The 25,810-nt window shown below is 42.4% G+C and overlaps 2 protein-coding genes across 2 annotated transcripts in view; both read right to left on the bottom strand.

Moving 5' to 3' along the window:
- Positions 1-25,810, bottom strand: part of LOC119421774 (inactive rhomboid protein 1) — a 952,927-nt gene that overhangs the window by 593,409 nt on the left and 333,708 nt on the right. The window lies entirely within an intron of this gene.
- Positions 1,987-24,348, bottom strand: usp31 (ubiquitin specific peptidase 31). The gene is made up of 16 exons (XM_037689126.1): positions 23,655-24,348; positions 22,179-22,313; positions 21,858-21,952; positions 21,690-21,782; positions 13,525-13,660; positions 13,116-13,263; positions 12,813-12,993; positions 12,558-12,669; positions 12,286-12,380; positions 10,757-10,834; positions 8,566-8,695; positions 8,014-8,133; positions 7,429-7,654; positions 7,174-7,332; positions 5,155-5,307; positions 1,987-3,541 (listed from the first exon to the last, which is right to left on the bottom strand). The coding sequence occupies exons 1-16, from the start codon at positions 24,180-24,182 to the stop codon at positions 2,055-2,057; spliced, it is 3,876 nt and encodes a 1,291-aa protein (XP_037545054.1). The 5' UTR covers positions 24,183-24,348; the 3' UTR covers positions 1,987-2,054.

Genomic DNA, 25,810 nt, shown 5'->3' with positions numbered 1-25,810 from the left:
TGCTGGTGTCTGATGGGAGTATTGCAAGTAGAGGTGGGTCAGTTTTACAGTAAGAATACCAGATTTTTCGGACAATAAGGCGCATTAAAATACTTTAATTTCTCAAAAATAGACAATGAGCCTTATAATATAATTATATTGTCATCACTGTATGTTCCCATAAAATGGCGAAATTGGCTCTCTGAATTTAGCCCATCTGTCACCAGGCGGGGCGGTGGGTGGCCTGTGGGGGCACCCGGGGAACAACTGGGGATGGGGTGTCCTGCTCAGAGACACCACGAGATGTGCAATGACTGGGGATTAAACCCAGGACCTTCGGGTCCCGAGTCGGCTGCCCTGCCCCAACACCATCTCGGCCCCACAGTCCAGTGCAGCTTATGTATTAATTCTGGTTGTGCTTACTGACCTCAAACTGATTTTATGTGGTGCAACTGAACAATGTTGAGAGTTATTGTGAATGAGTTGAATAAAGTTTGACTTATCTGTTTTGCTTAATGTGCCTTATAGTCTGAAAAATACGGTGGATTAAGATAAACCAGCATGACAAAAGCGACTAATCTGCACTTTACTTTGATTCTAGGATTTCACTGTAAAACTATTATATACCCTCATGATTCAGAGTGTTCAGCATAACGAATGGCTCATATGATGACTATATATATAGGTACAGAGGTACAGAAGATAAAGATAAAACAGCTTTCTATCTCTTGGAAATGTGTGGTTAGAGTTTGAAACAACGTCATTTAAAAAGCATCAGTGCCGGTGGAGCACTGTCCTGTCACAGCACCATTACATGAGAAGTGACTCTAAAATGAGCCCTGAAACGTAGAGATGAATGTCCCCTTTTACCATTTCAAGTCTAAGGCCATTGACTACAATATATCTTGAAACCACTGACACAATTATTATAACTTTCAGACTTGATCTGTACAAAGTGCTACTACAACAACATTCCTACCAGTGATGCATATGTTTAAGGAATTATTTGTTTCCATGTGCAGCATTGAAAGGCGCTTAAGAATATTTTCATCTTGCTCATGGAAGAAAAAAAATAAACAATAAAAACAGGTTACATACAATTTACTTTCTGTTGACGTGTACAGACACATCTAGATATATTTATAGAACTTGATTTGAAAGAGTTTCATTCCAAAACACACTGGTGTTGTTGCAGAAATATGTAACTTCAATAAGCATTCCATAAAAATAAAGGTTTTAGAAAAATCCAACCACTTTCTCAATTTTGAGAGGAGTTCTTCCTCTAAACTTAGTTTTGGTCCAGGTCCTGCCAAGATGCATTATATTCATTTATTAATCCTAAAAAAAGCTAAGTTTAATTTGATGCTCCTTTCTTTCAATCTCTCAATACAGTTAGTGTTAATTTAATCCTATTTTTACAGAACTAAGTCTTTTTCTTGTATGTTTTGATAAAATAAAATTAAACAATGCATGTGTCTGTTAATTACAAATGAATGGGTGACAATAAAAAAAAAGGTCAAAATTCAGTTTGTTCCGTAATCATCGATGAAAACAAGAACAAATCACATCCAGTCAAAAGCATTTTGGAACGAAACTCTTAAATCTGTGCATCAACTCAGTCTCAGTGTCAGAGGCTAATTATTGATGTTATGGTTGTGTTTAAATAGACGACTTTTAATAAAGCCAGCAAACGGAGGAGCATCAATAGCCACCGTTTAACTGAAATATTAGAAAATAAGGAGGAAACCGTTTCTCCAGCAGACACAATATGCTGGACTCTAAATTTTTTAATTTACGCTGCTGCATCCTTAAACAAACCTTAATTTTAAGATTCCCGAAAGTAATCGGATCACTAAGTTACCTGAAATAAATCGTGCACCACAGTTATAAATACTTTAGTCAAAAGTCTGAGGTGGAAGCCAGGACTCAAAGATATAACCGTACGCACCGGGGGCTATTTTACAAAACCATAACATCACAAAACGTGTCTCAGATACATCTGGTGCTAACGGAAAAATCTAGGCACAAAGTAATTAGCTGCATTTTGATTGCTGAATATATTCACCACAGATGTATCACTGAGGCCTCTGTGCTGTTCGTGCAGGAGACTGCATGCTTGACGGCAGCTTTCGGGAAGACGCCATCCTTTCAAGAGGCTTCTTCCCATTAGTGGGAAACTTGCTACTTACGACCGATGTGGAAGACTTGGACTTCCCAACGTTTAGTAGGGTGCGACTGAGAGAGCTGGGGGGTTTGGAAGACTCCTGTTTCTCTGACTTGGACACACCTTCACGAGTCTCTGTTTGCGAAGACGCCGTATCTCCAGTCTTTCGCTCATCACCGTCCATCTCCTTAGCTTGTCCGTTCTGCTTGCATGTCCTTTCCGAGGCCTTTTTGGTAAGCATGGCGCTTTTTCCTAAATCAGCCGACCGGCGACTTTCTCTTTGTCGAAGGGCGCTCTTGAAGAAAGACAAGCCTTTCTCCTCAGATTTGCTGCTCCGCTGCAGGTCTCTGGTAGACACGCTGGGCGAGCGTAGGCTCGTTACAGAAGAACTGCTGCTGGAGCTCCTCACAGATCTCCTCTCAATCCGGTTGCCGTCCCCGTTCTTGGAAAGTGAGGAACGAGCTGCACAGCTGCCTCGAAGGCTGTCGACCAGAGGGCTGGTGTGCACGGAGTCTCTGCTGCAGCTCCTTTCTACCAGCCGTTTCCGGCTGCCTGTGGAGCTTTTCTCAGCGCTACTCAAACTCTTCTTTGCAGTAGGCGAGGGAGAAGCTGAGGCCTGAGGTGTAGAGGGAACACATGGCTTATGTTGTGGTGTTGCCGCTACAGGTTTATTAGAGTCTTTTGTTTTGGAGGGAGTTCCACTGGGTGTTGAGGTGCTTTTCTTTGCGGTCACAGTCTTGTCTTTTGCGCCGCTCACCTTTTTGCTTTTAGTAGGTGTACTGGAAGACACATCTGAAGCAGGGGTCTTATTGTTATAGCACAGTCTTTTCTTGGAGGTCTTTTCTTGTTCCGTTTTGCTGGAACTTTTTGCAGGGCCTGTGCTTTCCGCCTTAATGGCAAATCCTCCAATGCTACTTTTTCGTTTCTGCTCTTTGGAGGGAGTAGCTTGAGTGGGTAACGTGTTTTGGTCTGCAGCTGTAATCTCGTTGTTGTTTTCTGTTGCTTCAGTTTTGCTGCTCTTCTTCTCTACTGGAGTGGGAGCCCTGCAGTACATCACGTCTATGAATCTCTTGTTGTCGTCGTTGTCACTGAAGTTGCTCTCCATCATGGACAAAGGCGTCCTGCTGCCAAAGTACCGCTCGTGCCTACTGTAGCTGCCAAAACAAGAGGTGGAAACCTTATCGTCGCATGCCTCTCCAATCCTCTCCAGAGGAGGAGAACAACGGGAGTCGAGGGAGAAACGTGAAGGTGAGTTGGATCTCATTTGCAGCTTGGCAGAGAGAGACCAAGAGGGCTTCAACCCACTCTCACTGAAGACTAAAGGACTGGCAATAGATGACCGGGAGGACAAGCTCTGATGCTGAATACTTCTCACAAACGGACGCACAGAGAATCCACCTAATAGCATAGAAGCATTTAAGAAAGATATATATTGTTTGTTAAAGTAGAAAAAACTAAATATACTAGATAAACAATGTGTAACAACAATTTTAATATTAAAATTAATATTCTAAACAACTAGAAATATTAAAAAAATATGCACAAAGCTGCTAAATGATGCAAGTTGTTTTATCTTGCTGGTGGATCACAGTATCTTGGTAAATATCCTTCTCAAATTGGGCATCTCAAAAGAAGCATTGGTTTGTAGATTATTTGGCAAATAGGACACAGTGTGTACAGATGGCTGGAGTAAGCTCGAGTTTTCTTAAAGTAAAAAAGGGTGTGCCCCAGGGCTCTGTCTTGGGGCCCATCTTATTTACAATTTACATTACTGCGCTGTTTAAACATTTGCAAAATGCCTCCCACCACCTTTATGCTGATGACTGTGTAATTAATTTACTGTTGTGCAAATTCAATTGCTCAGGCACTTAAATTTTTACAGGCTGCTTTTGATGAGGTGCAGATTCGTCTTGAGCAACTAAAATTGGTTTTAAATTCTGATAAATCTAAAATAATGTTTTGGTTGTTTGTTTGTTTTTTCAAATTCGTCTGTCCCACTGGAGAATATCCTTCTAATATAAACTGCCCAAGTTCTCGAGGGGGTCTCCAGTTATAAGTACCTGGGCTTGATTATCGACGAGGAGCTTTCGTTTAAATTTCATGTGAAACACCTAATCTCCAAATTAAAGGTGAAGCTCAAGTTCTACTTATGAAACAAATCATGTTTCTCCCTTTGAGCTAGGAAGCTTTTTATCACAGCTGCTTTTTTACCAGTACTTGACTATGGCGATGTTGTCTAGATGTGTGCTTCAAACAGTTGTCTACAGTTCTTGGATCCAGTGTACAATTGTGCATTAAGATTTATCACTGGTTGTAGCCATCTTATCACTGTGAACTGTATTTTAAAACCAGTATGTCTTCCCTGTATAACAAGTGATATGTACGTTGGATGACATTGTTGTACAAGTCTCTAACTGGACTGCTTCCACATTATTTACTTATTTATTCATGCACTTTTATTCAAAGAAAGGACAGCTGTTATGCCTTATAAGGACTTTTTGCATTTTGATGTTCATTGTGTGCGAACAGAAAAAGGCAAGAAAGCTTTTAGCTTTTCTGGCCCTTCAGCTTGGAATGCCTTGCAAGCTGAATTAATAAAACGGTCAGAACTTGTTTGAGTGCTTTCTGCAAACTTATAAAAAAACGAAAAAGGATATCTTGTCAACAGTGACTGTGTTTTAGATCTTACATTGTTTTAAATTATTATTATTACAACTATTGCCCTGTACTGTTATATTGCTTTTATATATTTCTGAAGTCCTATTCTGTATCTTGTTACTTGTTTGTTTTTATGACATGTGCTGCTGCCTTTTCTTGGCCAGGTCACCCTTGTGAAAGAGGTCTTGATCTCAATGGGAGTTTTTCTGGTTAAATAAAGGTTTAATAAAAATAAAAATCTTTGTATAAAAATGCTGTATTGGTTCTCACTTTTTTGTTAAATCCATTAAGGTAACAATAACAAACAGCAATATTTCTGCAGCTTTAAATAATGTAAAGTTTTCTATCCTCACCATCATCCTCATTACGCTCCACAGGAAACTCTACTGACTCGGCTAGTGAAGCCAGAGAGGTGCGTCTGGAAGAGGCTCCTGAGGCCAAGCTCGCAGGCCTGCTGCCAGGCAGCCTGTTGATCCAGTGGTCACACAGGGAAGAACTGGTGGAACCTATGTATTAAAAAACAGGTTTAATTTCTAAAACGACTATAAAGCAATTGTTTTAATGAAAATGTCTAAATAATTTGGGGTTATTGTGTAAGAATCACTGGCTAGAAATATCCTGAAGTATGCTCAATAATATCCTGAAGCATGCTCAATAATCCAGGTAGAAAAATCCAAAAAAGTTCAATCTGGTCCTCTGGACATTAAAAAAAAACAAAACAAAGCAAAAAAATGTAGAAACGTTTCGTCTCTCATCCAAGAGACTTCCTCAGTCTGAGGTGCTGTTTTCAGCTCAGTCTCTTAAATAGCACCTTCTCGTAGTGGATCAACCAGTTTTGCTGCTGACAACCAAAACCAGCTGATCACATGCTCAAGAAGGACCATCAGCCTAACAATCAAAGATGGCCTCCTTTACTCCTCTCTCAAACCATCTGTCCAGGATGTGAACATCTTCAATGATCCATTGTTCCATTGAGACGAAACGTTTCTATATTTTTTTGCTGTGTTTTTTTTTTTTTTTTTTGAATGTCCAGAGGACCAGATTGAACTTTTTTGGAGCATGCTCAATAATCCAGGAAGATAAATCTAACAAGGTTGAGTCAGGTCCTCTGGACGGATTCTTCTTGTTGAAACGTTTCGTCTTTCATCCAAAAGACTTCTTCTTTTGTATTTTTCTTTAAAAAAAAAAAGAATATATTTTTAAAGATATTTTCTTTTAATGGCAGGTTGGCTTTCTTGGACTGTGAGGTCTCAGTCTCTGATAGAGGACATTTGCAAACTGAGGTGCACCACAAACCCACACACACAGACCAGTATTTGCAGTTTGACTCCCATCACCCTTTGGAGCACAAGTTAGGAGTCATCAGGACTCTGTACCACAGAGCAGACAGCATCCCCACTAACTCAGGAGCCAGGCAGAAGGAGAAATCCCACACAAGACAGGCTCTAGAGCAATGTGGATATCCTAACTGGGCCTTCCTGAAAGCCGAGAAGAAACCCAAACAGGACTCCAGTCAGCCATCAGGTGAAAAGGAGGAACCCAGACCTAGACCAGTGGTCATTCCATATGTTGAGGGAGTATCAGAGAAACTGAGACGTTTATTTTCTAAACAGAACGTCCCAGTGGCTTTTAAACCCCAAAATACATTACGGCAAAGACTGGTTCATCCCAAAGATCCAGTCCCTTGGCACAAACAGAGTAATATTGTGTATGCTGTTCAGTGTCAGGAGGGTGATCAGTCTTACATCGGGGAAACAAAACAGCCACTGGCCAAAAGGATGGCCCAGCACAGAAGATCAACATCATCAGGCCAGGACTCTGCGGTCTACACTCATCTCCAGGCCAGCGGTCATCAGAGCACTAATGATCAGTCGTTAGGCTGATGGTCCTCCTTTTGCATGTGAACAGCTAGTTTTGGATGTCAACAACAAACTGGTTGATCCACTATGAGAAGGTGCTATTTATAAGAATGAGTTTGTTGCAGCTCCTCCGACTGAAGAAGTCTTTTGGATAAAAGATGAAACGTTTCAACAAAGAAGAATCCGTCCAGAGAACCTGACTCAACCTTGTTAGATGAACAGAAATACTTTCTCATAAAAAAAAAATCCTGTGACCAGAAACCATTTTATTATTAATCATATCTGTCTAGTGGATAACAATGATTTAATTTTACATCAGAAAATTTGATGTGTTGAACTTTAAAATACAGCAGCAACAGTTTGTTCTTAGCAGCAATGTAGACATATTCAGACATGGCTGAAAAATAAGTGACAAACTACGAACACGCACAAAGATATATAAGAATTACTAAATAAATCTAACGTTTGACCAATTTTTGTCAGAAAATAAACAGTAAAAAAACAGATACTAACCAGCGACAGAGCTGTTGGCCGACCAGGAGGGAATAACAGTTCTCCTCTGATAAAACAGTATGTAAGCTGTCTGCTGACAAACATTATCATCAGCTACTGGTGAGACCTCACTGTCATCAAAGCAATACCACTGACCATCAATAGAGTTTTTGCAATAAGCTGTGAACACAGTGAGAATAGCAAAGGGGTCAAACAGGCACTAATAACATCTTAATCTCCACAGATGCTTTTATTTGCTGCAGTAATCTGAATTACCAGTGTAGTGGCCTCCGTGCATATTGCCGTGATGGTTGCACACAGCGTACAGGTCGTACAGGAAGTCATCTGGGTTTCTTCCAAGGCCGTAGGAGCGTCTCCATGGCGACCAATGGGAGGGTAAACTCCAACTGCTCTGGCTGCGTTTGACTACATGTGGAGCCATGTCCATCCCCATCAGTGGGAACCGGACCATGTTCTGCATCTTCACTCTCCGGTCGCCCTCCTGGAGGACAAACAAGTTCCATTTCTAAATCCTTTTTTTTTTGCCAATGTTCCGTTTCATCGCTTCACATAAACTAAAATCAGTTTTTTTCCTCTCTCGTAACAGCAGAGCTTTGGAAAAATAGCCTGCAGCATGTGTTAATGTGCAATAAAAATTGTGATTTTTATGAAGCAGTTAAAAAAAAAGAGAAACATAAAAATGGCATCTGGTGAAAATGGAGCGCCTATTCTTCCAAATACCAAGATGCTCAGAAATTCAACATACAAGCCAAATCCCACAGTACATGAACAAATATACATTTTTCATAAAACAAACAGCTTCTTCCTTTGAAACTCAAGCAGTTAGACAATTCAAAATACCTGTCTGAACCTCTTGAGATGCAGTATAAGCACATCCGGCAGCGTCCACAAGCTGAGCTTTATCCGGCCCTGCTGCAGCTGCTTGCAGTGGGGACAGCGCCAGGCATCATCAGGGGCCAGCTGAAATACACACACAGCCCAGAAGGCGGTTATGAAGAACAAGTTTCAACCACACTGTTTTTAAAATAAGCTTCACACAGGGTGAGGCCTGATTTTCCACTCGTTTCTCTCCACTCTCTCTAACACAGCAGTTTCAAGGCAACTTAAAACCACAAGGTCCGCATACGACTCAGCTCAGAATCCCAAGTTTGTTTGAAACGTAGCATTAGGAGTCAAATTCACAGATGAACCACAGTGACTGGAAGGCTTTTTGAACTTTGAACAAAAATAATTAAAGTATGGGGCGAAGACTAACATAATCCCATAGTTCAATGCAAACCACTAATAGCAGGGAAAATTTAAAATTTATTTTAACGTCAAAGTTCTGACAGAATCTTTAAATGCACCGGCATACCACAGTTTGTAAGAGTATGTTTTCAGACAGATTGGTACCTGCTCTTCCTTGGTGTAGAGCTGTAAGCACTGAGCGAGAGTGCAGGCCTGGGGCTGATGGTGCTGCTGCTTGTGCAGATAAACACTCTCAGCATCTGGGATGTACTCCTCCTCAGTGTGTCCAAACAGACTACAGGAGCATCGGGATCAAGACATACAGGAACATCATGCAAGGAGAATACAATCTATGATGAGACAGTGTATTTATTTTACTAAACCAACTTCATCCTATACATTGATAGTTCATGTATTCAATAAACGTGCACAAACTTATATGAAACCCAACGAGGATTCATTCAAACACAACAACTATCAGCTGATCCAGAAAAAAACTGTAAAAGTTATGACTTCAATTTGATTAGCACTTAATGATACAACTATGTACTTGGCTGACTTAAAAAAAAAACAACAACTGCAGACAAGCCTGATTGTGTCGGGGGAACATCACGTTGTGATATTTGGTTTAAAACCGCAGCAGTTTCATTTGAAGCACATCTGTTTTGAGGTTTTTGTCAAACAAATTGAAGCAAAAGTGCCCGAGTCCATGAAAGAAACGTTGAGTTTTAGGTGCTGCTAAACTTTAGTCTTTTCAGGAACTTATCAGAATAAACCAACATGTTTTTTACTGAAATGATACCAAACTGCAAAACAGTTCTCAACAATAGATGAAGTGACAGAGATTAGTAGAAAAGAGCATTTGTGATCAATTTGTAAGCATGTGTAAAAAAAAATGTAAAGAAAAAAACTCAGATCAAGATCAATGAAGTGTCATACATCTCCAGCAATTTGTCTGTGGGGGTCAAATAGTGGAGCTTCAAATGCTTTGAGGTAACAAACTGGTTTATTTAGAGCAGTGGTTCTCAAACTTGGGGGTCCGCAAAATAATATTTTTATTTATTTTTTACAAATAACCCGTTAAGTTCAACAACCCGTTAAAATACACCAAAATGCAGGAAATCACATCGACTTTATTCTACATTTTCTGGGGGAGGACCCCCAGACACCCACCCTCCCCCCCATTTGTGGTCCGGCATGGATCTGTTTACAAATTTAGCCCCGTTACTTGGTTTGACTGCTCTGATTCTGTTCAGTTTCATGTGAACAGTTCTCTGTAATAATTTGAAGAAGTGGCGATACATTTATTATGGTCATTATATGAATAGGTGTTTTTTGATCCTGTTAATTTTCTCAAAACTGTAATTTTTGGAAGTTGAAATTAAAAATTCTGTTAATTGTGTGTGTGTTGAATGAAAAATACCCCATGTTTAAAAGTATAAACATTGAATTAACACTATTAAAGTACTGGTCTCAAGTTCTTATGCTACATTAATATTTCCATTGTATTAAAGAGACAAATTGAAGAAGATTATTTAACAAACGAGTGTTATGATGTGGTCCCTAAAACTTTTTCTCCCCTGTAAGGGGTACCTGAACCAGTGGTGCAGTCTACGTGATACGCTGGTATACGCCGTATACCCACTACAAAAGCTTGGGAATTTCCATATACCCACTTAAAAGTGCTCCGCTCCAGCTATGTGAGGCTAGCGGGAGTGACGCAGAGCATCGCTGGAACAAGGGCGGGGGGGGGGGGGGGGGTGTTTCAGAATAAAAGTTTTGACTGGATATTTAGATTTTGGCATTTCAAAAGTATTAGTAACGTTTGAAGCCACCAGTTCGAAGTTTTGAGAGCAATAAAACAGCAAAACCCTTATTAAACAAACGATTCTTGGTCACATTACTTTACATTAAAAAAAAAATTCAAACGACACAAATTGTAAAAAAAAAAAAAAAAAACACTTCATTTAAAACATTCATATTTACATGAGCCACTTAAAGCCTAAAGAACTTTCTTTTTTTGTCCCATTCACTTTGAACTAAAGTGACATTAACTTGTAATAATAAATATGATACTATGTGCATGTATGTATGTAACATATAGCCATTCATCCGTCCATCCATTAACTTCCGCTTCCTAGGGAGGTGCTTTGGAGAAATCAAAATAAATTGACAATTACATTGTACTAACCGGTGTATTTTGGTTTCTAAGCACAGTACACCCTAGATACAAAACTAGACTACGCCACTGCCCTGAACCCAAAAAGTTCGAGAACCCCTGATTTAGAGAACACATTTGCATCTTTCCTCGTGTTTATTAGCATTAAAACTGTACATTAAGTTGTGTTTTACTCACTAGTCCTTGGTCTCTTTGTCCCACTCCACTACAATCTTCACATGTGGAGGTCCCCCCTGTCCACAGGACTTGTATGCTCTGCAGTAAAAACAAGATTAGTGGGAAATAGTCATATTGACAGTTATTATTATTATTAATTATTATTATTATTATTATTATATTTCATTTATTGTATCCAAGCTAGTGTTAAGAACCTTTTTCTAGTTAAATCTGTGCATCTCAGTGTCTTTTGTTGCATGTTAAGCATAAATAAAGATCAATCTTTGAGGGATAGTTACTACAACAGAATTAAAAAGGTCAATTCTTTCAGCCCAAATTACACTCTTGACTTGTATTACTCTTGCATAATCACATGGATTAGTGAAACAAGCTGAACTGGCAGGCTTACTAAACAATTAAAACCCTGTTTAGGCATGTCCTCAACCAATAGGGAGAAAGAAGACAGAACCACCAGATTAATGGAGACTGATCGTATCTGGGTTAACTCCACTTCCTTATAAGCTGTTTCACATTTGAGTTCATTTTGGATAAACACGGATCTCAACACACATCGATTTCACAGATCGGTTGTTAATATTGAGCGTTGAGAAAACAATTAAAACTTGAATATAGCACAGTTTAAGTGATAAACCGTTTCAGAAAAGCTATGCGTTTGTTGAAATAGCGATTATATTCATAAAAATCTGTCCAGTTTGATTAAATTTGATCTACTGTATACTTCTTTGTTGGAACTAAGTTTTTTTTTAATGGCATTTGCAGTTTTTTTTAAACATTTTAAATTAAACTCTATGTTTTGTAAAGACATTAAGTTCAGTTTTAAATAAAAGTTACTAAATACATGCTTACCATATTTTTCGCTGTATAAGTTGCACCTTTTAGCGTAAATTAGCATGCCCTGCGACTTATATACAGTCAAGCGACTCATCTATGTTAATTTCCCATATTTATAAACAATTTTTGGCTGAGATCTGATGATTTCATTCATTCTGACATGAAAAATATTGAACATTACCATTTTCAACCACTAGAGGGCGGCTGAGTAATATGGCAAGCCAAGTGTCTCATTAATAGGTAAAAGTGGCTATTAATGAGACACTTGGCTTGCCATACCAAGCCACCTTCGTCTCGCTCCAGAACTCCTGAAGCAAACGTCAAATCAGCTGCATTTCTCCGCGCCGCCCAGGCGAAATGCAGCTGATTTGACCATTAAAGTGAATTTATTAAGGAAAAGTTAAACTGAGACACACTTTTACTATAATTTCGAGCAAACAAATAACAGTTTTTAAGTGTTAATCTTGTTAAATTTTTGTTAAAGTCCTCTCGTGCACGCTCCCGCGACCATCATTTGGCAGCCAATTGATTTTTGGCACACCGGCCCACGTTTCTGTGTGGGTCAGCGGTGATGCATAATAGATGTGACTTGTACGGTGAAGCAACGTATTTATGTTTTTTCCCCACTTTATTAGAAATACAGTATTTGGACTGATGCGACATGTACGGCGGCAAGTACGATAATCATCAGGACCGACCTTTCAACAGTTGGGTGACACAGTGGTCTTTCATCTTGAGGAAGGAGGTAGGTAATACCAACAACACCAACCACCCGAAGACTGAACGGTCCAACCTAAAAAAAAAAGTTTACAAAAAGTTCAAACACTTAAAGGATCAATGCTGTTGTTTCAATGTGTTTATTACAAATCTATTCATTACGGACATATACGGAAAGTAACAATCTCAAATTGTGACTGATGGTTCCTAAGGTGGTGCATTTAATATAGAAGGCACATGTTCCTCTTCCTACCTGAATGTAGACCCCAGGCCTCAAAATGTGTCGCATTTTTTCCAGGATCTCTTTTTGCAGAGCATCCCAGGTCACAGTGCGCTCCATGTACAGTACAAAAGGCAGACCAAACCTTGAAAAACATAACGTACAGCCCTGATGAGCGTCTAATCATCTGAACATTTGTTAGAGAATCATGCCATAAACAGACCATGTATTTTTTAATTATCCTGAATTATGTTAAAGTACAGAACACTGTAGAAGAAGTGGCGTTACCTTTTAGCCTGGTGGCCAGTACATGCTCTGTTACACACTAAAAGGATCATTTTTTCTGGCCCTAAGTTTTTATTGGGTGATCCAGTTACAGGAGTCACAGCCCCCTGCATGAAGGACGGAGTCCTGCTGATTTCTGCTCCGTACTTTAAATTATTATGGTTCAGGTTTGCCAGAAGGCTTCCTGTGACAGAAAAATAAACCAATGAAACGCATGCTCTGCTGTTCAACTGTTCATTAGTGCAAGTGTGGAAAAGACAGGGAAAAAAAAACGAGTATATTTTATAATATCTACATCTAAATTACCTCTTTTTGTGCGTAAGCTTTCCAGTTTGAAGGTCTCTGGTGTCTCAAAGGCAAAGATGGAATCACTCTCTTGAATGATGTTCAGATCGTCGTCGTCGTCGCAGAATGATCGATGGAAGCCATCGTAGTACATTTCCGTCAAAACAAACTTAAAAACAGAGATTTAGCTTAACGTTGAGCCAAACACATTATTCTTCAGAATGCATTGCATCATTTCCATCAACGTCCAGTGTGTACTTTTATTGTGTTAATACGGAGCTGCAGCTGTGCTACAGGAAAAACCTGTTAGATGAAAGTACTATATTACTATCTGACTGCAGGTAGATCTGGTTTTACAAACTCTGAGCTGAAACCTTGTGACTGTAATATAGCCTCAGTGTCAGACCCTGATAAGAGACGGGAATAGCACCTGGTCCATGGGGATCTTGGTTTCACGTGACACAGCATCTCTGAGGCGGTAGACGGTACTTTTGAGAGGGACAGCGACTCCAATCCTCATACAGTGGGAGTACTTCCCCTGGTAGACCACCGTCACATACAGGGGCCTGAGTAAAACACAAAATGTAACAAATTATTACGTGTTTTACATCGTTCCCGTGCTTATTTCTGTGTGGAAACAAAACAAGGCTGATAAACATTAGAAAAACTTCTTAATGTTAGAAAATAAATGTTGTTCTATGTCATATAAGCTTCGCCCTTTAAGGCCTTCGCTTTAGTGGGTTTATCCCGTTATGCAGAGCATAAGCACTGAAAAAATTAGTCCACGCCCACCTGCTGTGTGGGCCCCACCCGGTCCGTATAAATTACGTTAAGAGCGGGAAATCGGCTCCCATTTTTTCTTCAGCGAGCTAATATAGCACTGTCAGAAGAACAAAGAAGATAAGTTGTGTAAATGACCAACCTTGTGAAGGATGCTGGGCCCGGCAGTCGACCTCCGGTCGTCCGGTGAGCTCTCCTCCCCGAGGAGAAGATGACAGCAGTCTTATTCCAAGGTAAGCGCCGGGGAACATTTCCCAGTGACAGGTCACTACACGCTGGACAACGCCATCTTGTATTTTTTCCTCTTATCGCCGACCCTCGGGGCGAACCGGATGGTTCCTCCGGTGCAAGGCGTGCTCAGCTGCAGCCCCGCTGCTCATTCCCTCCTGGGGAGCGTAGTGTCGGTGGAGGGGGGCTGAGTGAATGCTCACCCCATCCCACCTCGTTTTTTTCGCATCGGCGATCACACCGCTCCCGGCCGACGGCGCCCCCCAGGGTTTGCCCGGCGTAACCCAGGAGGAGGCTGACATGAAAGGACCCCTTTTTACGTCCTACGCCTTTTCCCGCCAGTTCGGATGATCCGGCGGGAAGGTTGTTTACTGACTCCATTCCGGCTCACCGTCTTGATCCATATGGCCTCGTGTTCCCAACAGGACGTCCTACGGCGAGGCCACAGACGGGTTTTTTCCTGGTAGATTGGGGGAGCCGGTCTCCACAGTCCGCACCCATCTCCAGAGCAGGGTTCACTGAGCGGAAAGTCCCTCCGTGCCCTCTGGAGCCGAGCCTGATGGAGGCTCCATGGGAGTAAGATGTTCGAGGTGGACCAGCGTCCCGTGCCTCCCGTTAGCATAACCGAGACGGTGACATCGCTCTCCAACTGAGCTCATCAGCATGTGTTCCACGGCCGCAGCGAACAACACGTTACGCTGTTGGCGTACACGTTCAGAGGCGAGAAGAGACGGTGGCCCTCTCTCGTAGCAGCTGCTTGCTAACGACGCTGCCGGCCCCTGCAGTACGCTCAGCCTACAGGGCAGCTGACGTCATCACCAACCGGTGCGCCTCTTCGCGGTCTGCCGTCCCACAGCGCAGCCGGAGAACGAGGTCCAGAGGTTCTTTCCTGGCTCGCCACTCCACCTTCCTCTCAGGAGAGACGCAGGAGTTTTGCTGGTGATCCTCCTTTCATCAGCGAGAGATCATTTCAAGCTGCTCCACGGCTGCTCTACGCCCCCCCAGCTCTGCTACGCCAGCCCCTCCCGTCAGACGTCCCCGGCATCCGGAAGTTCATTTTTTTTCCCGGACTTCGCCAACAGGGGGCCCTCCAGGACAACAAACAGAGCTCAACGAAGGTAAACAGGTGTCGTTTTTGGCTGGAGGTGTGTTGATGACACTGCGAATAACATCATTTTATGATGAAGTGTCCTTTAGCCAGACTGTCAGCATGGTTATCTGACAAGCGGCTCCATCACCCACACTCATCACGAATGAGCCTTTTAAGGTTGTTTTTCATTCACTGTCAGCGATGCCGATGCGCGCCCCCGCGGCAGGAAGGCGCGCACGCAGCTCTCAACAACCGCCGTTCACGTCAACGTTCACGTGAGATCACGGTACGAGCTCAGCAACGTATTTCGCTTATCGGCAGAAACGACACAAGTTTTGTCATTGCAGTGATGTCAAACGCGCGCTCCCGCGGCGTTAGCAGTTTCACAGCGGCTCTGCCCCCTTTTATCCTCGAAGAAGGTTTTCTGAAATAATATTGCAGCTCGTGGAATCATTCTAAGCTCACGTGATTCGCAGCAAACAATGAACGTGTTCTGCAGACCGAGCCAGTGGTAACCCAGTGCCAACGCGCGCCCCGCAGCAATCCTGGTGTAAGCGTCGCATGAGGACGCACACACACAACCCTTCAGGGCGTGTCAGCTCATATGTGAACCTGCTCCCGAGTGTTACACGGTGCAGCTGCACACAGCATAAACAAAGCTGTTTTTTCCCGCAGCAATACACAACGTCTTGCGCTCTCACTCAGCGCGCTCCAGTTCACATCAGCATGTATGCGAGTTTCACAGCATAATGCGTGCTCGTTTTATAACTTATAAACGGGTGGCAATGAACGCGCGTTTCCCAGAGGGATGGGCGAACCGTTTTTCATCCGGGACTCACGCTGCAGTTCAGCTAAAACCCCGGTGTGGGGAACCCTGTGACGTTTTTTCTGTCATTTATGAACAGATCTCGTCCCCTCTAGCAGAAGCTCTGGAAATTCTGTTTTAAATGTAATTTCTAGAGCCTCAGATGGAGAGGAAACACCAGTTCTCTCTTATCACTTCCTGATCCAAACGAACTGGAAAGATGAGATTTATTTGAGATTGTTAATTTTCTGAGCTGTGAGAACAACACTCCATTTTAATTATGCATTATCTGGACACCTGTGGCTGCTGAGCAGCTTGTTCAGACAGGTGGCAGCAGTGCAATTCACGTGAATGGTTGAGTGATATCAGCTGTTTTCTGTCAGCAGACCTACGTCACACACATTTAACAAGCTGTGGGGGCGCTGTGCTCCACACAGCAGCTGTTTTAAATGTTTTTTGGAGTGTCGCACGGGATCCTTGAATGTGACTCAACACTGACCTTGAGCTGCAGAATCATCAGGGGTTTTGATTTTCAGACAACAAGCGTCTGTCGCATACATACTAACAGGAAATGTATGCATTTTTTCAACCCATGTGCCACATTGTGAGACAGATACTGTGTGGGCACATCCAATCCGCTCTCCATTTGGAGTGGGTACATCGCATGTATCCCACCCAGAGCTAAGGCTCAGACACGGTAGAATCCTGCCAACGTCTGCTGATGTGTGGCAACACGAGAGAACGCTCAATGTCAATTATATTATCGCAGAACCATAGGACGATCCACCGCTGGGTGGACATGCCTACTCACAGCCTGTGGTCGTAATGCCTTTCACCTTCTCTCTTCCCCCGGTATCACGGGTTTTTCCGAACCAAGTTCAGGAGGAAGGACTGGCAGCCCCTCTGTTCCAAGTGCATGAACGCATCATGGTTCCCAGGCCTTACGACTTTTGTTATCAGGGCACTCGTGAACCTGCCGTTGGAGGGAGGACGCTTCTCCCCAGGCGGTGAGAAACGATCAGGAATTAATCAGAATAGGCCAGCACCTATGTTTTTTGAACGTTGTGCGGTTCTTTTGGGAGGATGGATCTCTCAAGATGTAGTGCGTACGACTCAGGAGTCACGTGCTGCACCCACCACAGCGCTGTTCACACCAAGTGGTCTGTTTGATCAACGCTGCTGTATAGAAAGGCGTAGAGGCCACCTCATGTCCATTGGACGACATGCTGTCCTTCTGCAGCAGGCAAGGGACAAAAATCTGGTGTCCAGCACGACTATTGTATGCTGCCACCGTGTTTTCTTCCTGTCTCAAAGTTGTCGTAGACAGAACAACTTCTATCATCCTCTGATGGAGCAATTTGTCTCAGATTGATATAGCGGCTGTGGGCCTGTTGTGACACGGGAAACGCTCAGTGTCAATTACGCGCTTCTCTGAGCCCATGAGACGAACCACCTCTGGGGGTGGATGCGTTTGTTCACAGTCCATGGCCCAAAACGCTTCTGTATGCGTTTCTCTCCACCCCCTCCTATCTTACGGTTCTTGAACCGAGCTCAGGAGGAGGGATTGATAGTTCTCCTGGTGGCCCCGTGCGCGTGGGTGCACCATAGTTCCAGTCCTGAAACGTCTGCTGTCGGAGTGCCGTGGGAACTGCCATGGAGGGAGGATGCTCTCCTTCAAGCAGGAGGAGCGATCAGGAGTTACCCAGAAATAGGCCAGCACCTGTGGTCTGGCCGTTGAACAAATCCTCTTACAGAGGACGGGTTGCCCACAGGATGTAATGCGCACAATTCAGGCTTCACGTGTTGCATCTACCACAGCGATGTACACATCAAAGTGGACAGCTTTTTCAGTGCTGACGTACAGAGAAGGATGTAGAGGCCTCCTCATGTTCTTTAGGTGGCATGCTGTTCTTTCTGCAGCAGCTGATGGATAGATATCTGCATCCAGCACGTTTAAAACATACGCTGCAGCCATCTCTTCCTGACATGAAGGTTTCTGAGACAGAACAGGTTTTATCATCCTCTGATAAAACGTTTTCTAAAGGTGTACAGAGACGCAGGTCTGTCCCACACCCAATTGTTTCCAGTGGGATTTAATACTGGTCCTGCAGGTCATGATCAAAGCTTCATTTGAGCCTTTGGATCAGGTTCCACTTAAATTCTTGTCTCTTTAAACAGCACTGCTGCTGGTTTTAACACCAGCTAAGAGAGTGTGTTTTTATCTGCCTTCTTTGTCGCTCCGTCATATCTCAGAATCCAGGCTGACGGTAGTTAAGCTGATTTAAGACCAATCCAGCTTTTATGCCTAAAATCATCACAAGCTCTTTTAAATCAAGAGCGATATCGTTGGAGGGGTCCCCCCCCCCCTCACAGATCAGAAGAAGAAGCATCTCTTCATCTTCTCTGTCCGGTGCGGGCGTTGACGTGTTACATAGCGCGCACAGCTGCAATGCGTTTCAAACTCAACAATTGTTTGTGCATTATAGAGATGCATCTGCAGGTCGCCCGTTATCCATCCAGCGCTTGTCACACTGGCTGTGTGAGGCCTTTTCTGAAGCCTACAGAGCATCAGATTTAGGGCCTCCTGTCAACCTCAAAGCACACTCCACCAGGGGTATCGCATCTTCGACTGCTCTGCATTATGGTATGTCAATGCAGGACGTTTGAAATGCGGCTGCATGGTCATCACCCTGCTCATTTATTCGCTTTTACCTACGTGATGTAACGGCTCGTTCCATGACACATTCTGTCCTTAGTGCTCTAACAGAATGAATATTGTTGTTCTCATGGAACTCGGTTTAAGCTCACTTCTGTCTGCATGCATTACAGTGTGAGATGTTGTTATCAGTCACAGTCGTGTCTGTGATTTTGGTTTTATTGTCACTAATCAGTTCATGACTATTGTTACCAATCAGTTCATTTGATCAATAATCAATTCATGGACATTAATCTGTTTATACTGTTCAACCATGAACCAGTTGGTTCATGCCCCCCCCCCCCCCCCCTTTTCAACTTCTTCTTCCCGTTGAAAGTTTTTCCGGGGCATTCATGCTTTGTCAGAACGCATAGTTACTCAACATGCGTCTGTGCATGGCACATAATTACGCGATGCGTAGTTATGCACATGGGGAGCTGAGTGACAAGACGTTTTTTGGGCAAGCTTCCGCTTCTTACTGTGTTCGAATGGACCCAGTGAGGCGAGGACCACATCGGCTTCGCCCTTTACCCACTAAAGCGAAGGCCTTAAAGGGCGAAGCTTATATGACATAGAACGTTGGTTACGTACTGTAACCCCAGATTCTATGAATATAAGCGTAGCCCTTTAAGCGTCGGGCCTCACTGGCTCCTAAATGGCTGAAGAAAAAAGCTATTTTGGGAGCCGATTTCCCGCTCTTAACGTAATTTATACGGACCGGGTGGGGCCCACACAGCAGGTGGGCGTGGACTAATTTTTTCAGTGCTTATGCTCTGCATAACGGGATAAACCCACTAAAGCGAAGGCCTTAAAGGGCTACGCTTATATTCATAGAATCTGGGGTTACAGTACGTAACCAACGTTCTTCATATTTAATATCAAATCACACACACACACACAGTACACTGATTTAAACACACAGTGACACCTTTCATCAGTAAGAGGATTTGTTTCAGACATACACAAATTTTTAAAACTCCACTTTATTTTTGCTGTTTTGGTTTTTCAAGGCCTCTCCAGTGAATCCTGAGATTCAGGTTAGTTAATAAAAAGGAAACGTTGAACTTTACATCCTGGAGAGGATAACTGACATCCTATTCAGCCATAAGACTTATTCCCTTAGATACTTGCTGATTTTCATTTATTTACATGAGTTGTGCACTTTTTTCTACACATTTATTTACATGTTTTTGTCTTGTTTACTTGTTTTAGGGTGTACACAACTGACTTTTTTTCTGTTTTATCGTTTTAAAAACTTTCTATCATCTCATTTTGTTATGCCACCTCTACATTTGCGATAATGCAACACAAGTAGTAGGCCTGTCGCAATAAGCAATAAATTGCACGATAAATGAAAATTATTGACCTCATTTTCATTTTTCGGCTTTATCGTTTCTTCGGGTCTCTCTCTTTCTACTGGAGACACTGGATGAGAAAAAGCTCAACTCCGGTGCTCTTCACTGGTCCATCCCTTTCTCTTTAAAATCCATTTTAACTGTCCAAAATCGCATTTTTGGATCGTTAAAAGCAGTTAAGCTAACAGGCCCACCTCGGGGGGGCAAAACGTCCGTCTTGTCGAAGCTCCAAAATTCACGGTTGAAACCCGTGCCTTCACCTAAAAAGTTGTTTTTTCTCTGCAGAAAAAAGCTGAGAACTTGTTTACTGATTTTTTTTTAATTAAAAGCTTTGTTTGAAAAATGATATGACAAAGAGCTCAAACCAAACCAAGCGTCCGCCATTTTGAGAACCAAAGAGAGACAGCCCATGTCACATCAAGGGGCCTCCCTCCCATTTATCTTAAAGAGACACGCTGCTCGCTCCCTCACTATCCAGCCTTGGGTTCAAACTGTCTTATACTGCCATCCAGTGGTCAAAAAAGGTACTACATTCAAAATAAATCATTATTTCTTCTTAAATTTGACAATAATTACTAATTTTTGTCAAATTTCAAACAATATTAACGTTTATCGCAATAATTTCTGAGACGAGTCGCCCAGCAAAATTTGTTATCGTGACAGGCCTAGTGTTTATATCGTTCCCGTGCTTATTTCTGTTGATGTGTGGAAATAAGAAGAGACTGATAAACTAGAGGTGCACCGATTGCAGTTGTCTGGCCGATCACGATCTCTAAAAAGTCCGACCTGCTGATTCCGATTTTGGCCGATACCGATCTTGTTTTCTAAGCGACGCTGTCAGGTATTATAAGTTCACAATGCACCTCCAATTTTCCAGTCTTATTTTATTGAAAGCATACCCTTGAACATTATCCTAGAAACAATACAAACTTGTTTTAACTGGCCACGAGGTAGTGCTCTGAAAGATAAATGAAGTTCAGACAATTGTTGTTAAAACTAAAAACAATAATCGGTAAAATCGGTTTCTCATGCAAGCATCCGATTTCCCAATATTAAAGAAATCGGGGCCGATAAATTGGCCGATTTATCGGTGCACCCCTAAACACAAGTGACAAACTGTAATTACAGGTGTGGCTTAAATGTAGTCTTGTCATTTGTCAAAGCCCTGGCCTGAATTTTGATTGAAATCAATGATAAAGTGTTTCTCATTTATACACAGTTTACACTGTGTGCTCTAAAAACACAACAATACACGTTTTCCTTCTAAGTTTTGTCCTGAATGTTCAACAATATTTATTCTCATCTGATGCTCTTGCACCTTCACCCCTACCCACCAAAACAGGTTACGGTTACATTCCTCCTTTTACAACCACACTCTTTGATATTTGTTTCTCACTCTTGTAAACTTGTCAAAACGCACACACATGCACGCTCACACACCTGACCTTCAGTCAAGATGCCAAAGCTATAATGACCTTAAATGCAGCGTGTGCACTTATAGGTTGATATAGGATAAAAAAAAATCTAAACAACCAAGCTAAGTGATATTAGTTAGTGAGGAACATGTAAGGACTTGTAAGCTGAGAACTGCAAACTGGTTCCTCCCTGCTGTTTCATAAAAGAGCTGTGAAGAGAAACTCACCGTGTGTGTGGCAGAGGGATCGGTAACGAGATACATAGGAAGGGATCAAAGGTGTTGCTCTGTTTTTGACAATGTGGGCAGGTAAGAGAAGACCTGCCGGGGAAGACATTAAATCTATTATTATCTGATCGAGAGCAAGCGGCCAAACCCTGAGCACCTGAGTCCTACCTGTACTGAGCCTGAAAGAGTTCCTGGACAAAAGACCCAGCAGAGAGGGGAGGAGATGGTCCCTCTATGCTTCGGTCCTCTTCTTCAACAGGTGGCTGACAACAAGACAAGAGGTTTAATTCAGATCATTATATATGATAACAACTTTGGTCTTTTGAGTTCTATTATAAAAGCAGCAACGCCTTCATGTGCGTCAGTGTTGAGGGAAAACAAGGACCAAGTTTATTAGCATCGCTTTCATGATTTTACACTTTGGAGAAGAGAAAAAAAAAGTTCAAAAGCTAAATTTTAGCCACCGTCTTTATTCCTCTATGGATTCACCTTCATGGCAGGCCTGCTGTTGAGGTTCGTAGTGTTCAGGTCCTCGTGCACTCTGTCCAGCAGCCACAGCAGAAACTCCTGAGCATCGTGCTGAGCGTTGCCTTTAAACTGGGTGGCGTTTTTTGACACAACATTCTGCGGAAAAGAAAAACTTTATTCAGTAGAACAGCTTCTGACACAACCTCTAATTTAGTCACCTTCAGATATCGCAGAATAAATTGGAGTTAATAACATATTTAAGTCTGTCAGTATCTTTAGTTTTAATCTTAGCTTACAGCAGAACTGTTTGAAGTGTGCACCTACAAGATGATTCAAACAATTCTAGCTCTTTCTTGTGTACTTTTAAACACACATAAAATAAAAAAGTAGCTACTCAGCTTTGTGCAAATTGTACAGCAGTGTGCAAGCGTTTGAAACCATATTGGATTCATTTCTTTACATGTTGCTTTCAAAGAGTCATACTTCCTTATAATCACAAAGGGATGATCAATATTTTCCCAGGTTTTAGTTTCTATCTAGTCTGCGCAGCTGATCATGAGAGAATATGGTGCAGTCTGTGCTTAAAATGAGGACAATGGACAAATGAAGGGCAATAGAAGTGTCCGGCCTTAAAATAAACTATCTACATAAAATTAACATTTAAAAATCTCAAGATAATGGGAAAAATATGAACACAGAATCTGAGAGATGCATCATATTTTCATACTGCAAGGGTGTCAAACTCACTTACAAAAGGGGCTCAAATTAAACCCTTTTTCAAACTAAGGGTCAGTTTCAGAATCTACATTAACAAACGTTAGATCTTTTCTTGGTTGCAGGTTCCTCAAAAAGAGTTTGATTGGTCTCATTTGTTGTTCTCTGTTGCACTTTTGACATCATAATCAAAGATGACTGAAAATATTCAAGTGAAAAAAGTATTTTTACATTTAACATATCATCTTGGGGGGCCAGATAAGATGTCAGCGAGGGCCACGTTTGGCCCCCGGACCTTGAGTTTGACACATGCGATCTACTGAATGCTGAGTTTTGCAGAAAATATCTGTGAAAATTGTCACGTCGGTGCTAAAATAATATTCTCTGTTCATCAAAATGTGTTTATCTTTGGTATCTTTTCACAGATTCCACTAAGGAAGCAAGAAGAAATTGACTCTTTTGAGACAGGCTGCTTAAAAAGTGCATAAACATCAGATTTATGTCCTATCTTTTAGGAGCCTTTGTGTGTATAAATGTGTGAAAGTGGCTCAGCTGACTGAAAATTACTGAAGTCCGTCCGTTTCCAATTTTCTGAAACCCTGGAGAAAAGGTGCTTACGACCACTTTATTACAGGAGAGTCAAGCTTTTTGGAAGCAACACATAAAGAAATGAGATTTTTTTTGTTATGCACGGACATTCAAGATTGTATCTGGTCACAAACCACCAATCATTTTGCAGATCTACAGCGTGCCTTCAAATCTAATCCTAATTTCAAAGTTTACCTTGAAGTCTCTGCTGTGCTGAGGTGTATACTCAAATGTCCACAAAGCCCTCACAAGTCCTGACAGTTGCTCGGTCACTTCTCCTTTGCCCAGAGGCCCCTTCTTCTGCAGATGCACACAGTTTGTCTTTGGCTGGTTGTCCTCACCCTGCTCCTCGTCTTTATACTGCTCCAAAACCAGGTACTCTGCGAACAGCTCGGTGTTGCTGAGACACTGCAGGATCGCGTTCATAAAGCAGGTATTCCCGTGGTTTTTCAGCCCCGACACCCCGGGGACCCTCTCTCCGGACAGGAACCCTCCCAGATCCCCATCCTCCATGGGAACATCTTTGTTTCCAGATCTAAAAGTGGAGAAGCCTCCATCGTCCTTGTCGTCCTCGGTCTGGACTTCAGATCCAAAGTGTGATAAGGCTGTCAGCGTCCTCAGGACTCTGCTCATGAAACTGCCCACGGATCGGACAGAGCCTCGTCTGAACAGCTTCTTACTGAAGCTCGACTTCTTGTCCTTGGTTGCGGCTTTGCAAGACATGATGGTTTCCCTTTTCACTCCGGCAGATGCTGAACGACCTCCTCGCCGTCTGTCCGCTGCTCCATCTCAAAGCAACAATAACGCTAACTGGTTAAAGTTGCCTGCAGAAAACACCGACTGAGTGTGCTAACTGGCCTTAACCGTGCACACAAATAACATTTCGGCTCAGTTGTGTCGTCCTAAACCCGCACAGCATGTTTGCTTCCGAGTTACCTTGTTAGTTTTGCGGTTTTCTGCTCCGCAGCAACGCTGAAGTAAAAACAGCAGCGTTAGCTAATTTGGCCGAGGCTCCAGCACGAGCAACAAAAACAGTCACAGTCCCTTCCGGTCGCGAGACAAAAGTCCAGCCGCGTCTGATATTTCTCCATGGTGTACAGGCAATGATGGTCAAAAAACAAAAAGCAATACGTGAAAAAGTAATGTCCTCACATTTCAAGTAATCTGTTCAGGGCATTCTGGACCAGCTTGATTTACTTCGCTTTGTTTGAGCGGCGCTCATCTCTGTTTATAACTCAGTACCGCCTCCTGCCGGACCGGGGTGGAAACTACAGCCGGACTGGGAGAAAGAAGCGCTCGAGTTTTTTTCAATGACAAAAAATATTTTAAGAAAAAAAAAAAGAAAGAAATTTAATAAATGTTGCATTTTCAGAAGCAACATTAAAGAAATCCTGCAGTATCTTTAATATCCATAGATTCTCAGCAATATGAACAAGTTTGCTGATTATATTGTGAATTATTCTCAGCCACAACCACAATCTGTAAAAATGGACCGAGTTATAGCTATTTCTGTATTTTATAACATCAGCTGGCTGTGGTGTAGATATTGAATCGGACTGTCTTCAAAAGTCAATCTGATGAGGAGGTCTAATGATCATCTCATGAAAGTTGCATGTATTAAGTTTGGGATCACTTCAGTGGTGTAGTCTACATTTTTGTAGTGGATACCGCGATAAAGTTCTTTTTACATTGGACACCGCTGAAGCCATGGAGCGCGAACGTCCAACGTAAAACTAACTTTACCACAGTCGGTCCAAATACTGGGGCAGCACGGTGGCACAACCGGTAGAGCTGCTGCCTCTCAGCGAGCAGGTCCTTGGTTCAAACCCCGGTCCAGGGGCCTTTCTGGGTGGAGTTTGCATGTTCTCTCCGTGCCTGCGTGGGTTTTCTCTGGGTACTCCGGTTTCCTCCCACAGACCAAAAACATGCATGTTAGGCTGGGCTGATTGGTAACTCTAAATTGTCCCTAGGTGTGAGTGAGAGAGTGAAAGGTTGTCTCGTTTGTCTCTATGTGGCCCTGTGATGGACTTGCGACCCGTCCAGGGTGTACCCCGCCCCTCGCACAGTGATTGCTGGACATGGGCACCGGCGACCCCCGTGACCCAAAATGGAATAAGTGGATAAAGATAATGGATGGATGGATGGGTCCGAATACTGTGCTTAGAAACCAAAGTACACTGGTTAATAGAATGTAATCATCAATTTATTTTGATGTGTACACATATTGAACATTTCCAAATTTCTCTGATGCTTATATTTTAATAAATGGTCAACAAACTGTACAACAGTTGGATTTGTATTAAAACATGTTATTGAATTTATAACATGGTAAGAAAGCAAAACATGTTCAA

This window comes from Nematolebias whitei, chromosome 15 (assembly GCF_014905685.2).
Source record: "Nematolebias whitei isolate Nwh7 chromosome 15, NemWhi1, whole genome shotgun sequence".
NCBI classification, from domain to species: Eukaryota; Metazoa; Chordata; class Actinopteri; order Cyprinodontiformes; family Rivulidae; genus Nematolebias; species Nematolebias whitei.
Note: the sequence above shows the minus strand (reverse complement) of the source record. Positions and strands in the feature narration are given on the sequence as shown.

What these genes read in the sequence shown, in the direction of transcription:
- usp31 (XM_037689126.1), bottom strand. Translation starts at nt 24,182, where the DNA reads ATGTCTTGCAAAGCCGCAACCAAGGACAAGAAGTCGAGCTTCAGTAAG. An exon ending in CTCTTTCAGGCTCAGTACAG is followed by an intron (nt 21,783 to 21,857) that starts GTAGGACTCAGG and finishes CTTCCCCGGCAG; the next exon opens with GTCTTCTCTTACCTGCCCAC. An exon ending in ACTGGCCACCAGGCTAAAAG is followed by an intron (nt 12,670 to 12,812) that starts GTAACGCCACTT and finishes ATGTTTTTCAAG; the next exon opens with GTTTGGTCTGCCTTTTGTAC.